Source organism: Eptesicus fuscus, chromosome 18, assembly GCF_027574615.1.
Source record: "Eptesicus fuscus isolate TK198812 chromosome 18, DD_ASM_mEF_20220401, whole genome shotgun sequence".
NCBI classification, from domain to species: Eukaryota; Metazoa; Chordata; class Mammalia; order Chiroptera; family Vespertilionidae; genus Eptesicus; species Eptesicus fuscus.
The window spans coordinates 56,818,127-56,833,652 of record NC_072490.1 but is presented as its reverse complement, the minus strand read 5'-3'; the positions used below and the strand labels follow the sequence as shown (position 1 = coordinate 56,833,652).

General features: G+C 45.5%; 1 protein-coding gene across 2 annotated transcripts in view; it reads left to right on the top strand.

Annotated features, from left to right (window-relative positions):
* The first annotated feature begins 13,360 nt into the window (after positions 1–13,360).
* The window catches only part of MDFIC2 (MyoD family inhibitor domain containing 2), a 116,417-nt gene continuing 114,251 nt past the window's right edge, over positions 13,361–15,526 (top strand). For both annotated transcript variants that reach the window (XM_054708006.1, XM_054708007.1), the window contains exon 1: positions 13,361–13,448. In XM_054708006.1, coding sequence (XP_054563981.1) covers positions 13,361–13,448 — 88 coding nt within the window. The remainder of the gene's footprint in view (positions 13,449–15,526) is intronic.

Here is a 15,526-nt window from a genome sequence, read left to right as displayed (position 1 = left end):
GGTTCTCACACCTCCAGCCCCAGCGTGGGCCTGGGTGCGGGTGTCCTGCAGGAACCGCCGGTCTTCATCAGGAACAGACGCCCCAGAGGGGGGTGAGGGGGCGGGAGCGCTGGGGAGGGGACGCTGTGCAGGGTGCGCAGCGGAGGGGCAGCGGCAGGTGAGGACCCGTGCAGAGCCCAGCCTCTCTAGCCCGGAAACCACACAGAAGCTGCTACCCTCTGTCTCTGAGGTCCCACGAGAGCCCTTCTGTGCGCAGCCTCACCGGACACCCGGGAAGGAACTGGGAGAAGTCCTTTAAGGGTCAGCTCAACACGGAGTGCTGCAGTGTCCGCCCCGCACCGGGGTCTGTGCAGCCGGAGCTGGAGTCACGCCGGGACGGCCACTCCCGCCGCGGAGGCTGCGCCCGCTGCTGGGGAGGAGGCTGCCGGACCTGGTGACCCCGGCCCTGCCAGGGGGTATGAAATGAACACGCACAGTGATTTCACTGCGTTCCAGCTGTCTCAATAACACAATATCTTGGGTTAATCTTACTTTTTCTTAACCTGAAACAAGATTAATAAGAAAATAATGCAAGAAAAATAATGTGGTACTTTTCATTTATCAAAATGGCAAAGAAAAGGACATTTTCAATCTTACTTGTGGAATGAGGAATTTCCCCTTTTATTATCATCATATTTAACACTTAGTTTTTTAAGCTCTACTCACTAAGATTTTCTCATTTCTTCTTCAAAAAACCCATTTTTCCCTTAGAATTTTACACTAATAATTGTGTGTTCTTAGATCACCATGGAGTTACCTATGTGGGGCTTGTGTGATTTTAACTTTGTTAATTCTATAATTTAGGAATATACTGATATTCTTTTCTAATTAGTATCTATGGCTCTTCAAAGAATTATTTTATCTCAGATAACATCAAATAAATTAGCTTACAATTTTATTTGCTTTATAGTTCTTTAAAGGCTACAAGGACATCATTTGTGAATAGATGATCAAATGTTAGAGTTTCTCTTTGTATCCAAAAGTCCTGCTAAACTAAAATTGTATTTGAAGTTCAAATTATTTCAATGTCCTGCTTTAGGACTAACCCTGAGAGGTGGTCTAGGAAAGACTGGTCAAGATAACACATTTCTTCCATGTCTCTCCTGGCTGCCAAGAAAAGTGTTCTGGTTGATGTGGTAGAAGAACAAGCGCTGAATGAACGAAATTGTGGTTTTCTGTCCTCCTTGGCAGAGGAGGTCTTGGAACTATAAAAACAAAGACACAGACAAGGAGATGACAAAAAGCTTGACAATAAGAAAACTAAAATGGGAGGAAAAGAACTGCCTGTGGTCAAAAAAAAATCACTCCCCCAAGAGAAACATTTCCAGATGTTAATATTTAGGGTAAATCTACTGCCATAGTTTATTGATTGAAGAGGACTTTGTTTTGAGCATAATGACACTAATCCTATCTAATAAATGGGGAATATGCAAATTGACCATCACACCATCGCAAAGGTGGTGGTGCCCATAGCCACGAGAGAGCGGCGCCCAGTCCCCTCAGCCTCGCTGGAGTCCCCCAGTCCTTTCAGCCCCATCGGGGGGCGGGGGGGAGGCAGCAGGTGCACGGTGCAGCTAGACCGCCCTCAGCCCCACAGCCGCCCAGGGCTGGCCCGAGGCGCAGGCAAGCCTTGGATGGCGGCTGCCCAACTGACGCTCAAGGTGCAGGCAAGCCTCAGATGGCAGCTGCCCAGCTGCCCAGGGCCACCCAAGGCTCAGGTAACCAGGGCCGGCCGAGGCTTGTGCTGTCGGCAGTGGCAGCAGCAGAGGTGTGATGGGGGCATCGCCTTCCCCTGATCGCTGGGTCACCTCCCGCCCCTGAGGGCTCCTGGACTGTGAGAGGGGCAGGCCGGGCTGAGGGAACCCCCTCCAGTGCATGAATTTTCATGCCCCAGGCCTCTAGTAGATAATAAAATCTATTAGTTTGCCTAATTATTTTAAATAATGTTAATAATTTAGCAAAAGGTATTCAATAAATCAATACCTTCTTATTAATAAGTAATTTTAAAGTAATTTTAATACAAACTCAGTAAATATTCTATATTGCTAAAATCATTATCATGCAAACTAGAGGCCCAGTGCACCAATTCGTGCATGGGTGGGGTCTGGCCAGCCCGCCCTGATGGGGGCCCATCAGGACAAGCCAGTGAGGGGCAGGGGCTGTGGGCAGTTGGCATCTGGCCTCACCCCAGATTGTAGTGTTGGGGGCCAATTGGGGACCAGGCCAACCAGGGGGCAGGTGGGGAGAAGGCCGAGTGAAGCCTGGATCAGGTTGGTTGGCTGCCATAGTGTGCATCATAGCCACTGGTTGTTCTGGTCGTTCTGCCATTCTGGTCCCTGGGCTTTTATATGTATAGATAATTCACAATATCTAGGTTTTGATTGAGAAAGCAAGGCTGCTATTTCTGTATTTTATTTTTAAAACAAAATAAATTAAACTTGAAAATCTACTAAAAGTTTAATATCTTTAAAAATAGCCCAAATTTACAGGAAGACAATATGCCTCTTCATCTCTAGGGGGGAGTAACTAGTTTGTTGTTTTGAATTTTATAAGCCATCTTTTCCCCCTTTATAGGGTTATACAGTGGGTTTTAGTTGAGCAAAGACTTCATTGTAGTCAAATACAAAGAGACTGGGGAATCTCAGAGGGAAGGTGGGTGGGTGGGTAGAGATCAACCAAAGAACTTGTATGCACACATGCATAACCCATGGACACAGGCCATAGGGTGGTGAAGGCCTGGGGCGGGGGACGGTGGGCTGGGGTGAACTAGAAGAGGTCAGTGGGGGGAAAAATGGGGACATGTATAATACTTTCAACAATAAAGATTTTTTTAAAGAAAAGACCAGACCATTGTAAATTATCTGGATGTCTACTAGTCCTTCAAAGGTAAAGTTGTATATTCTAGGGTAGGATTAACTTTGCAAGCTAATGAATACTATTTTTAAAACTGTATTTCCTAATCACAGTTTTATTTATTTTAAGGTTTTAATCATTTTTACCTTACATTTTTTAATTTGATGAATACTGAAGCCACAAAAAAGTAAAATCATGAACTTGTACACAATCCTATATAATAAAGAGGTAATATGCAAATTGACTGTCACTCCAACACACAAGATGGCCGCCCCCATGAGGTTAAAGATGGCCACCCCAATGTGGACACAAGATGGCCACCACAAGATGGCTGGCAGGGGAAGGCAGTTGTGGGTGATCAAGCCAGCAGGGGAGGACAGTTGGGAGGGACCAGGCCTGCAAGGGAGGGCAGTTGGGGGAGATAAGGCCTGCAGGGGAGGGCAGTTTGGGGGGACATAGGCCTGCAGGGGAGGGCAGTTAAGGGTGACCAGGCCAGCAGAGGAGGGCATTAGGGGGTGACCAGGCCTGCAAGGGAGGGCAGTTGTGGGGGAACAGGCCTGTAGGGGAGGGCAGTTAAGGGCAATCGGGCCGGCAGGGGAGCAGTTAGGCATCGATCAGGCTGGCAGGGGAGTGATTAGGAGGTGATCAGGCAGAGTTAGGGCAATCAGGAAGGCAGGCAGACGAGCGGTTGGGATCCAACAGTCCTGGATTGTGAGACAGATGTCCGACTGCACGTGTAGGCCCGATCCCAATCTGCCTGTGTAGGCCCAATCCCATTGGTCAGTGGGGGAAAAATGGGGACATGTATAATATTTTCAACAATAAAGATTTTTTTAAAGAAAAGACTTGAAATTAAACTTGAAAATCTACTAAAAGTTTAATATCTTTAAAAATAGCCCAAATTTACAAGAAGACAATATGCTTCTTCATCTCTAGGGGGGAGTACCTAGTTTGTTGTATTGAATTTTATAAGCCATCTTTTCCCCCTTTATAGGGTTTTACAGTGGGCGGCCATCTTGTGTCCATTGAGATCGGGCCTACACAGGCAGTCGGACATCCCTTGAGGGGTCCCAGATTGGAGAGGGTGCAGGCTGGGCTGAGGGACACCCCCCCCCCCACCGTGCATGAATTTAGTGCACCAGGCCTCTAGTTGTTTATAATAGCTTAATATATAATAGCCATAATGGGAAACCTTTCCAATATCCACCACCAAGTGACTGGATAAACAAATTGTGGTACTGTTAACCTAAAGATAAAAGGCCTTGCAAGGAGGCAACACGCATTTACTCTCCATCAAAGAATAGCTATTCAGGAAACACTGGTTCCAGTAGAAGCCCAATCATGTACCAATTAGGAGACAAAGGCAAGGAATATTTAAGAGAAAGGGAAGGGGTCAATTACATCATTAGAAGGAAGGCATTTCTACTGGTGGAGAAAAGCTAACATAGTAAAGCTAATTTTACATAACTAGAGGCCTGGTGCACGAAATTCGTACACAGGGGAGTGTGTCCCTCAGCCCAGCCTGCACCCTCTCCAATCTGGAACCCTTGAGGGATGTCCGACTACCGGGCATCTGTCTCACAATCCAGGACTGCTGGATCCCAACCGCTCGTCTGCCTGCCTGCCTGATTGCCCTAACTGCTTCTGCCTGCCTTCCTGATCACACCCTAACCACTCCCTTGCCAGCCTGATCAACGCTTAACTGCTCCCCTGCCGGCCCGATTGCCCCTAACTGCCCTCCCCTGCAGGCCTGGTCCCCCCAACTGCCCTCTCCTGCAGGCCTGTTCCCCCGCAACTGCCCTCCCCTCAGGCCTGAATGCCCCCAACTGCCCTCCCTTGCAGGCCTGGTCCCTCCCAACTGCCCTTCCCTGGTGGCCTGATCACCCACAACTGCCATCCCCTGCTGGCCATCTTGTGGTGTCCTTCTTGTGTCCACATGGGGGCTGCCATCTTTGACCACATGGGGGCGGCCATCTTGTGTGTTGGAGTGATGGTCAATTTGCATATTACCTATTTATTATATAGGATTTTTTTAAAATATATTTTTATTGTTTTCAGAGAGGAAGGGAGAGGGAGAGAGAAGTAGAAACATCAATGATGAGAGAGAATCTTTGATTGGCTGCCTCCTGCATGCCTCACACTGGGGATTGAGCCTGCAACCCAGGCATGTGCCCTGACTGGGAATCTAACTGTGACCTCCTGGTTCAGAGGTCAACACTCAACCACTGAGTCATGCCGGCTGGGGCGTAATTTTACATAATGTTTTTAACTTTCAGTCTAGTATTCATTAGTCTGGTAGTCATAATATTTGCTTTCTTGTTATTTTGCAAACAGTTCTTTGGGGCACAATGTTGCTTTAGGCCCAGTCCACCAGATATTTGCCCTGTTTAACACTCCAAAGGTTTGACGCATAAGACATGCAAGGCAGCTCCTCTGGCATGGCAGCTCTGGCTCCATTTAAAGTGGCTCCATTTATTGTTCTTTTACAGTATGCACATATAACAGAATGCAAAAGATATGTAAATTATTGACACTACAATATGGATAAATTGCAACATTACTATCTTACCTTATAATAGACAAATATGCAAATTGACCGCACCTTCGCTATGCCCAAGCCACGCCCACCAACCATGCCACGCCCACCAACCACGCCCACCAGGAAACCGTTGCAGGGACGTTGGGGTGTGGCAGAGCCCAAGGCCGGGAAAGCCTCCAGTGGGGAGCCTGCATGGATCGCAGGAAACCACTGGGGGTCGGCTCCTGCGATCCTTAGCAGGGATGTTGGGTGCGGCCGAGTCCAAGGCCACTGCCCGGGGCCAAGCCCCGACCCTGAAAGAAGGCAGAAGGTGGTGGCCACAGCCAAGGCCTGGGTCCCCAGTGCCGGCAGAAAACTGGTGCAGGCAGCCAGGTGAATGAAGGTCTATTGCACGAATCTTCGTGCAAACGGGCTACTAGTGCTAAATAAAAGAATTTAGCAAAAAGAATACATCCTATATAATAAAAGGCTAATAGGCAAATCGACCAAATGGTGGAATGACCAGTTGCTATGATGCACACTGACCACCAGGGGGCAGACGCTAAACTCAGGAGCTGCCCCCTGGTGGTCTGTGCACTCCCACAGGGGGAGCACTGCTCAGCCAGAAGCCAGGCTCACAGCTGGAGAACCCGGCGGTGATGGTGGGAACCTCTCCCACCTCCGAGGCAGCACTAAGGAGCAGCAAGCTGGGCTCACAACTGGTGAGCGCAGTGGTGGTGGCAGGAGCCTCTCCCACCTCCGCTGCAGGCGGGCAGTAAGAAGCAGGGGTCTCAGACTGCTAGAGCCCTGGACTGAGGGAGGGATGTCTGACTGCTGGACATCCCCTGAGGGGCCCTGGACTGCGAGAGGGTGCAGGCCAGGCTGAGGCCCCCCCCCCCCCCCGCCAGTGCATGAATCTCGTGCATTGGGCCCCTAGTACTATATAATTCCTTTTATATTTAATTCTAAAAAATGCAAACTAACCTATATGGAATGACAACAGGATAAGTGTTTTTCTGGAGATGAGGGTGGAGGAAGATTTGGATTACAAAAGAATAAGGAAACTTTTGTGGTTATGGAGGTGTTTGTTATCTTGACTATAGTGACAGTATTATGCATCAAAACTGATCAAATTTCATGCTTTAAATATGTGTCATTCATTGTGTCTAAACTATACCTCAATAAATGTGAAAACAGATCAAACAAACATAATTGTCTTTACTGAGAGTTTGTTATATGATCAGGGTCTTTTCTAAGCCCTTTACGTTAATTAACATTTAACCCACCCCCTCCCCCAGCAACTCCAAAGTAGATACCATTATTCCATCTCTAGTTTATGGTTGAAGAAACTAGAACTAAAAAGTTGCCCACTTTGCTCTCCCTCAACTCCCCAATTCCTCCACTTTCCACAGCTCAAACTAGCCACCCTAGCTGGCTTAAGCTAAGTCCTAATGATTGGACAACAATTCAAAATTTGGGGAGCGAGAATGTTGGGTTGGCCAGCTTAAATCGCCTGTTTCTGATACAACCTGTCACGGACAAGAAACAGGCCCCTGGCGGACCTGGAGCAGTCCTGGGAGTGAGGGAGGTGATTCTGCATAGGACTCCCAAAGCAGTGGCTGCATTGAACTCCTGCTATGGGTCTTCGGAGGGTTGAGGGAATGAAAATATAGAGAAAGATAAGTATGAACAAATAAACTGATGAACAAAATAAACTGATGAACAAAATAGACCCAGAGACAGAAACATAGAACAGACTGGGGAATCTCAGAGGGAAGGCGGGGTAGGGGGTGCAGAGATTAACCAGGAAATTTATATGCATATATGCATGATCCATGGACATAGACAGTAGTGCAGTGAAGGCCTGAGGGGCGGGGGCAGGAGTGGGATAGAGGGGGGTCAGTGTGGCGGCGTGGAAATAACTGTAATGCTTGCAACAATAAAAATAATTTAAAAAAAAATTTCTTTAGGCTGAAAAAGAATGAAATCAAATGATAATCCAAGTCTATCAGAAGGAATTAAAGAGAACTAAAAATGGTACGATGGGGCTAAACATTTAAAAAATTATCATTTTTTTCTTCTCCTAAATACTTTAAAAGACAACTGCTATTTAAATACACACAACATGCACTGCCTAACAGATTATAACATTTGTAGATGTACAACTTTCAAAAATAATAGTACAACGAAGAGAGTGTATAAATGGAATGATACAGTTATAAAATTATTACATTTTACATGAAGTGTAACAATATTTACACTTAGTTAATAGTGCATACTGTAATCTGAGAAACCCAAAATCTTCATAATAAACCTGCTAGCAAGTGTTATTCACATGTTTATTCTTATACTAGAGGCCCGGTGCACAAAATTCATGCATGGGGGGGGGTGTCCCTCAGCCCAGCCTGCACCCTCTCCAATCTGAGACCACTCGAGGGATGTCCGACTGCCCATTTAGGCCCAGGCAGTCGGACATCCCTCTCACAATCCAGGACTGCTGGCTCCCAACTGTTCACCTGCCTGCCTTCCTGATTGCCCCTAACCGCTTCTGCCTGCCAGCCTGATCACCCCCTAACCACTCCCCTGCCAGCCTGATAGATGCCAAACTGCTCCCCTGCCGGCCTGATTGTCCCTAACTGCCCTCTCCTACTGGCCTGGTCACCACTAACTGCCCTCCCCTGCAGGCCTGGTTTCACCCAACTGCCCTCCCCTGAAGGCCTGGTTGCCCCAACTTCCCTCCCCTGCTAGCCATCTTGTGGCAGCCATCTTGTGTCCACATGGGAGTGGCCATCTTGTGTCCACCTGGGGGCAGCCATCTTTTGTGTTGGAGTGACAGTCAATTTGCATATTACCTCTTTATTAGATAGGATCTTTATTCAATGCCAGCCAAGGTCTCTCAGTAAAAGCAGCTTTATAAGGTATAAAAATAATTTGAAGGTAAACAGCTTTTTCTTAATGATCTGACATGAAACAAGTATAAAACTTAATTCATTTTATATCTCTGAGTATTATATCTTAAAGCTGAACATTTCATGAGTTCTAGCATCTAATGAATCCCGTAATTTGTAGGCCTGTGGGGTTAGTTGTGACCTTCCCCTGGCAAAGCTTGTGTGATTTGTTGTATTTGCTTTGCCTCTGATATTTTGGGCCAATGGTTATTTATTCCATACGTATTTTTGTATCAAGGCCACAAAATCCCCAAAAGAATATTTTAAATGCAAATATTTAATGGCATATAATGGTCATTAGAATAATTAACTATACTAAGTAATACAGGGATTCAGCTCTGTAGCAGTAAACAGACTTTGGAAGGAGTAGGCCACCTTCCCACACCATGTCCATTGACCCCCTCCACCAAGCCCTCTGACAGCTCCACTCTACGAATTACAGTCCTCAAGTCGCTCCATCTGAGTTGATGACTTCTCTACACATTGATTAATATCATATTGTTACATCATAATATAATTTCATTGTTTTATAATCAAGGGCCAGTGACTGTGGTGATTTTGGAGAAAAAAAAGACTAATGACAGCACATAATTATTTGTTTCTTAGAGAAGTCTCTAGCTTCAATCATTCCATTTTATTTTAACAGAAACATAAACTAGATGATGATCTTGCAGGTTTTTCTCTTGGCAAAGGTTGTCTTCCCCTGAAGCTTTTATCTCTGGATCAGATTTTGAGTAGGAACTAGATATATGGATGCATGAGTCAAAATAAAAGGCATAAGGTTATAAAACAAAAGTATATTCAAACTATCTTTATTTAGACAAGACAACAAAAACAGAGTTTGTCAAGAAATATGAGCTGGAGACTGCACCTTTGGGTCTGCATTGTTTAGCCTGGGACGACAGAGCTTCCTTTTGGACCATCTTGTGTTTCTCAGTCTGCTCTGCCTGGGGTTCATCAGACTTGGTTTCTCCTTGCTTCTTATCATCAGCTGTGGTTTAGCTCATTCATTCCAAGGCCCAGTCCAGCTCAAGAAACTAAGATCCAAGTTTAAAGCAGACTCTAGCACCCAGATGGAGAATTTTGTGGCCCAAGTACATCTCTAAGCAAATGAGTAATTGGTTTAAAGGCTGGCATTTGTATGGAATGCACTTAATGCCACGTCCAATAAAGGCACTGGTGGTATATAGTTTATCTTGGTGCCTAGTCTTATCTTTATTGATGAAGTAGATGAAAAAACTGAATATAATGCTTAACATCTACAGCTCTCATAAGGAAGGATTACAAAGACAGGATTAGAATTCAAAGTTCATTATCTAAATTTAAAAAAAAGGTGCACTTTAAAATGAAAGAAAATTCCATACAGAAATTTTAAGTAATGTCACACACTCTGTTATAAAAGGAGATAACTTGTGTTAAGCTCACATTACTGAGCCAAGACTTAACATGGAGGTGAATTACAGCTTTACTCTCCCCCAGGAGGGAATTTAAACAGCTCACCTGGACTTGCCTGGTCAGCTCTGGCGAGGTCGTCTGCCCGAGGGACTGAGCCGTGCCCATTGGCGGTCCCTGGCCTGGAACCGTCTCTCTGTGCCAGTCAGGCATGCCACCACTTTGGGAAAAGGACGGCACCAGTGGTGTTCGATCTTCTGGTTTTGTTTATCTAGCCATCATTAATCTTTATGTGGTCGCACCACACACTGAGCAAGACGCATGAAACGTGGGGGTAGGGCTGAGTCCTCAGGAGTAGAGTCTTGTCATAGAGATGGGGCGGGCTGAAGTAGAGCAAAGTGCAGAGGCTCCGGCCAGGAGTCCCACTTGGGACCAGAGAAGAACCGGATCGCTTCCAGATGAGAGAAGTCCGGAGGGCTTCCCGGAGGGGGTGGAGGTGAGATTTTGAGGAAGCATTTCTGGAATGTTAATAATAGAAGAAGGCAAGTTCAGGGACTGGCAGCATTACAATGAGGTTGGAGAAAAAGAATAGGTACCTCGGAGGAAGCTTTGCTTTTAGCCGAAGTTTGAAAATAAAATGGTAATATGCAAATTAACCATCACTCTGCTACATAAGCCACGCCCACCATCCAAACCACGCCCATCAGCCAATCAGGGCGAGTATGCAAATTAACTCCAATCCAAGATGGCTACAGCCACAGAGAGCAAGGTTTCCCAGGTAACGGAGCAAGCCAAGCTTTCCATAGCCGTTGCAGGCCTAAGCCTCCACTCAAGATACAAAGTTTCAATTATAGAAGATAAACAAATTCAAACAAATGGCGGCAGAATGGAGCTTGAGAGAGCAGGCCAGGGTTGCCGCCAGCAACAGGGGAAGCAAAGCTTTCCGCACACCCTGGCCGGGCTCACCTGCTTAAGGCTACAAAGTTTCAATTGTAGAAGGTGAATTAATTGCCACAGAAATGGCTGCCGCCCTGGAGGGAGCAGCAGGCTTGGCTCTGCTCCAGGCTACAAAGTTTCAATTGTAGAAGGAAAATAAATTCCAGATACCAGGGCCTCCGCTTGGGTTGCCAGGGGGCATGGCAGGCCTGCAAACCACCACAGGCCCCTCACTCAGGCCGCCCCACGCCCCAAGGGAACCCCACCCTGATCCGGGACACCCTTAAGGGCAAACCAGCTGGCCCCCACCCCTGTACCAGGCCTCTATCCTATCTAATAAAAGAGTAATATACAGATTGATCATCACTGCAACACACAATATAGCTGCCCCCATGTGGTCAAAGATCCTGCCCCCATGTGGACACAAGATGGCCACTACAAGATGGCCAGCAGGAGAGGGCAGTTGGGAGGCACCCGGCCTGCAAGGGAGGGCAGTTGTGAGGGACCAGGCCTGTAGGGAGGGCAGTTGGAGGTGATCAACCCTGTAGGAGAGGGCAGTTAGGGGTGACCAGGCTGGCAGAGGAGGGAAGTTGGGGGCAAACAGGCTGGCAGGGGAGCAGTTAAGCATCAACCAGGCTGGCAGCGGAGTGGTTAGGGGGTGATCAGGCTGGCAGGCAGAAGCAGTTGGGAGCCAGCAGTCCTGGATTGTGAGAGGGATGTCCGACTGCCCGTTTAGGCCCGAAGGATCGAGCCTAAACGGGCAGTCGGACATCCCTCCAGGAGTCCCAGATTGGAGAGGGTACAGGCTGGGCTCAGGGACAACCCCCCGCCGTGCACGAATTTCGTGCACTGGGCTTCTAGTAAAAGAATAAGATGCAAATTGACCGTACCTTTGTGACGCCCACCAGCCAATCAGGAGTGAGTATGCAAATTAACCCAACAAAGATGGTGGGTTAATTTGCATACACTGTCACCAAGCAGCTGGGGGCGGGGGGTGGGACGCTTGCATCGTTGCCATGGTGATGATGCAGGCATTCTGCACCGCCCCAGCCGCTCCAGGCCTCTGGGCAGCATAGGAAGGCAGAAAGGCAGCTCTGGCCAGAGCGAAGGCAGTGCCGACAGCCAGGGGAAGGAAGGCCCATTCTTGCATGAATCTTCGTTCATCGGGCCTCTAGTCATGTTATAAAATCTAACCCTTCAAGGTCTTCCTTAGCCGTCAAAGGAATCTGGAAGTTACCTTATTGATCATTGGATAAACTGAAAGTCATCTTACCATGGAAATTGGCTGATCAAGGTAGTTTTTAAAACAATGAAATGGAGCAAAGCACAATAAATGAAGTTGGGAAATAAGGTGAAATGGGTGCCAGGTGATGAGAAAACAGACAGCTGCGGGGTGAAGACTCTGGGGAGGGAAACCGCTGTGAGCCCCAACTAGGAATGACACTCCTTGAGGGAAGCAGGACATTCAGTGAGGCCGACTCCTCATCAGCACGACGCCCAAGGGCTGGGCTTCTGCGTCAACCTCTGTTGAAAACAGAGTTAGCTTTGACTGAGAATCGAATGACAAAACCTCTTTGAAATGTTATTTCACAGCCTTTTGGAACATCTGCAGACTCTCCAAAAACCCGATCTGTTTTCTTGTTTCCTATACAATGCTAGGAAAACTTGTTTTCCAATTTTTCTGCTGCAGGATGAACTTCTAAAGAATAAAGCTTTAGAGGTTTTATTTCCTTTCTTATAACCCAAATCGTCTCTGTATATTCTTCCTCGCCCTCTACTGCTGACCCTAAGGATGAGTGGCGTGTGTGGAAGGAAGGGGTGAAGACACTGGCAGGTTGGGAAGGCTCATTATTTCTCCCACGTTTGCAGAGTGTCGTTGAAATCAGTGCTGGCCGGGAGCGGCTCTCACTGTGAACCACAGGCTTTGCATGACCTTAAAAAAGCTCTCAGCCACAAGTTGGATGCTTTTGGCAGCGTTACAAACGTAGCACCACCGGCAGGGAGTGCTTTGCTTCCCTGCTCATTTCTGGCCGGGAGAGGAATGCTGGGCATCGGGAGGCAAGGAGAAGGCTGCCCAGCGCCTCGCACACTGCCTGGCCCCTGGGCCTCCTCCCGGATCCCAGGTAAGCACCGCAGGTGCCGGAGCAAGGTCAGCCCAGCTCCCTAGAGAGGCCGGGAAGTGGGGTGCAGTGGGGTCCAGGGCAGATCGCCTCACCTTCCAGAGCTCCAGGCCTGTCTCAGCCCATAGGGTTCTCATTCAACCCAATAAATTGGTGAAAATGTGCTTTTATGTTTTATTATTATGCATATCTCTGTATATCACTTTGCAACATGCTCTTCTATAGATTATTAAAAACATGAAAACAGCAACAGAATGTTTGTTTTTTACAAATCCATGGCTAGCTGTTAATCTGTTATTCTTTCATAAATTATAAAATCTTATAGCACTCTATTGCTGGAAAATGAAATATTATATAAAGTTTAGTTTTCAATATTAATATTTTAAAATACTAAAAATGGATAAAATGTAAGACAACATTAGGCAATGAACTGAAAAACTATAGGGAAAACACTTTCCTATAATATGGTATTAGTCTCTAAATATAAAGCTCAATGTCACAAATTTGGGTTCTTAAAATTTTTTTTTTATATCACAAATTGTGTTTCCACTTAGATGTCAGAAACTGAGCTGGAAAAGATAAAAGTAAGAGCAGCTGAGCATTTTGAAAATGATAAAAATAATATTTCTTGGTTGAAGGAAGGTAAGTCCTCTTACTGTTGATTTTCTCTGAATGTGAAAATTGTGATTTTGTTTATAAGCAAGAGATCATGTGGGAGATGGAATGCCGGGCAATTAAAATAATATTTGTGCTTCTGTGTGTTTTTAAAGTTTTCTCCTCTGGGCTGGGTGGCGTGTGAAGGTGTTTAGCATTGAGAAGCTGTTGCAGTAAACAGATTATTTTGCTGGGAGAGAATGTACATTTTCCGCTCAGACAGATTATCTGTGAGGTTCTTGTGCCGTAGAATTTTCTCCTTTAGCCAAGGAGACTAAATCATTTGGGGACAAGTATTTTCTAAATAATAATCACAGCAAGGAAGGCGTGCTGTAGGAAGTGATGTCTGCAAATAGAAGCGCCATTCACTGCAATTAAAGGGCCACCTCCCCGGGGAGAGCGGCGGCCGCAGGCACCGTGTGCGTAAGGCCGGCTGGAAATACCACACAGATCGATACCTTCTCCTAGGACAAGTGCAACTTCGTGCGCTTTGGAAAACACGTTTAAGCTCATGAGTATTTACTAGAAGGTTTCATTTTATCATCTTTTCATTTTAGGAACATCTTAATGTTTCTTAAAGTAAATTGACTTGATATTTTATTGAAATAGGTGTATCTTTTACATTATTCCATAAATGTATTCAATCGTAAAGAAACAGCTCCTAAGTAGTTGCCATTCCTCAAAATTGTATTCTAAGGTCATGAGAGACTTTAACGTACAAGTCAAGGAAGTTCTACAACACCAAAACAATAATAGTAATAACATCGCCCGCATTGCCAATGTGTGCTGATATTGTGCCGAGTCATCACAACAACCTGTGCAACAGTAATTATTCCTGATTTTCAGAGAGAAAACAGAATCACAAAGGGCTGAAGTAACTGGCTAAGATGACAAGATTGTAAGTGTGACAGAGCTGAATTCGATCCCAGAGTGTGTGACTCCACAGCATCTGAATTTAACCACGACCTTACACACAATGTTTCAAAGAAAAGATGTTAAATTACGTTCAGGGCGTGGCCTGCCCCATGCCCCACTAATCACAATTAATAGCTGGAGCTCCTCTCTGCTAGAGATTCTGTTTCAGGATAAAAGTTGGTGCAGACATGAAGTATTCTCAGAATCATTTCCTTCAAAAAGCCACAGGCAAGAAAATTCTCTAGCTTCTCTTTAAGAGATTTTTAAATAGAACATTAAAAAAAAAAAAAAACCAGCACTGTGAAATTAAAAATTGAACTTGGATCAAAGATTTCCCTTTACATTTCCTGTGAACTCCAAATCCACGAAGACAAAGGTGTTGGCCACTACTACTGGTAGTGATATTTACGTTATTTATTTTTGCTATAATTATTCCACTCTACAGTCTCATATAGAAACAATGATGAAATTGATACACCAGTCAAGTGTTTACTGAAGTATTTTCTTTTTTTAAAAATTGTGTCCATTAAGTACAGTTTCAGCATTAAGATTTTGTGATCTATAAAAGCTAATTTCCCAGGTAACCTGCTTTATCCCTTTGGACACTTCATTTAAGCTACGTTCAAATTATGTTTAACATATTTCATAAAAGGAAATTGAACCAGATTCTAGATGTTTCTTAAAGTTGACTTGATATTTTATTGAAATAGGTGTATCTTTTACATTATTTCATAATTTTATTCAATCGTAAAGAAACAGCTCCTAAGTAGTTGTCATTCCTAAAAACTGTATTCTCAGGTCACGGGAGACTTTAACATATACGTCAAGGAAGTTCTACAACACCAAAACAATAATAGTAATAACATCGCCCGCATTGCCAATGTGTGCTGATATTATGCTGAGTCATCACAACAACCTGTGCAACAGTAACATCTTAATAGGGAATCATCAGAATGAGCTAGTATTCAAACATAAATCTCTTTATTTTAATGTTAGGAAAAAGTATACGCGTTGGCTTATTTACTTATTTTTTAAGGCAAACTGGTGCATTGGAAAGAGTAGAGCATTAGAAGCTAGGCAGGTGTGGTTTTCAAATCTCAGCTCAGCTGCTTGCTAACTGGGCTGTGACTCTGGCGTTTTGCTGAGCCTCC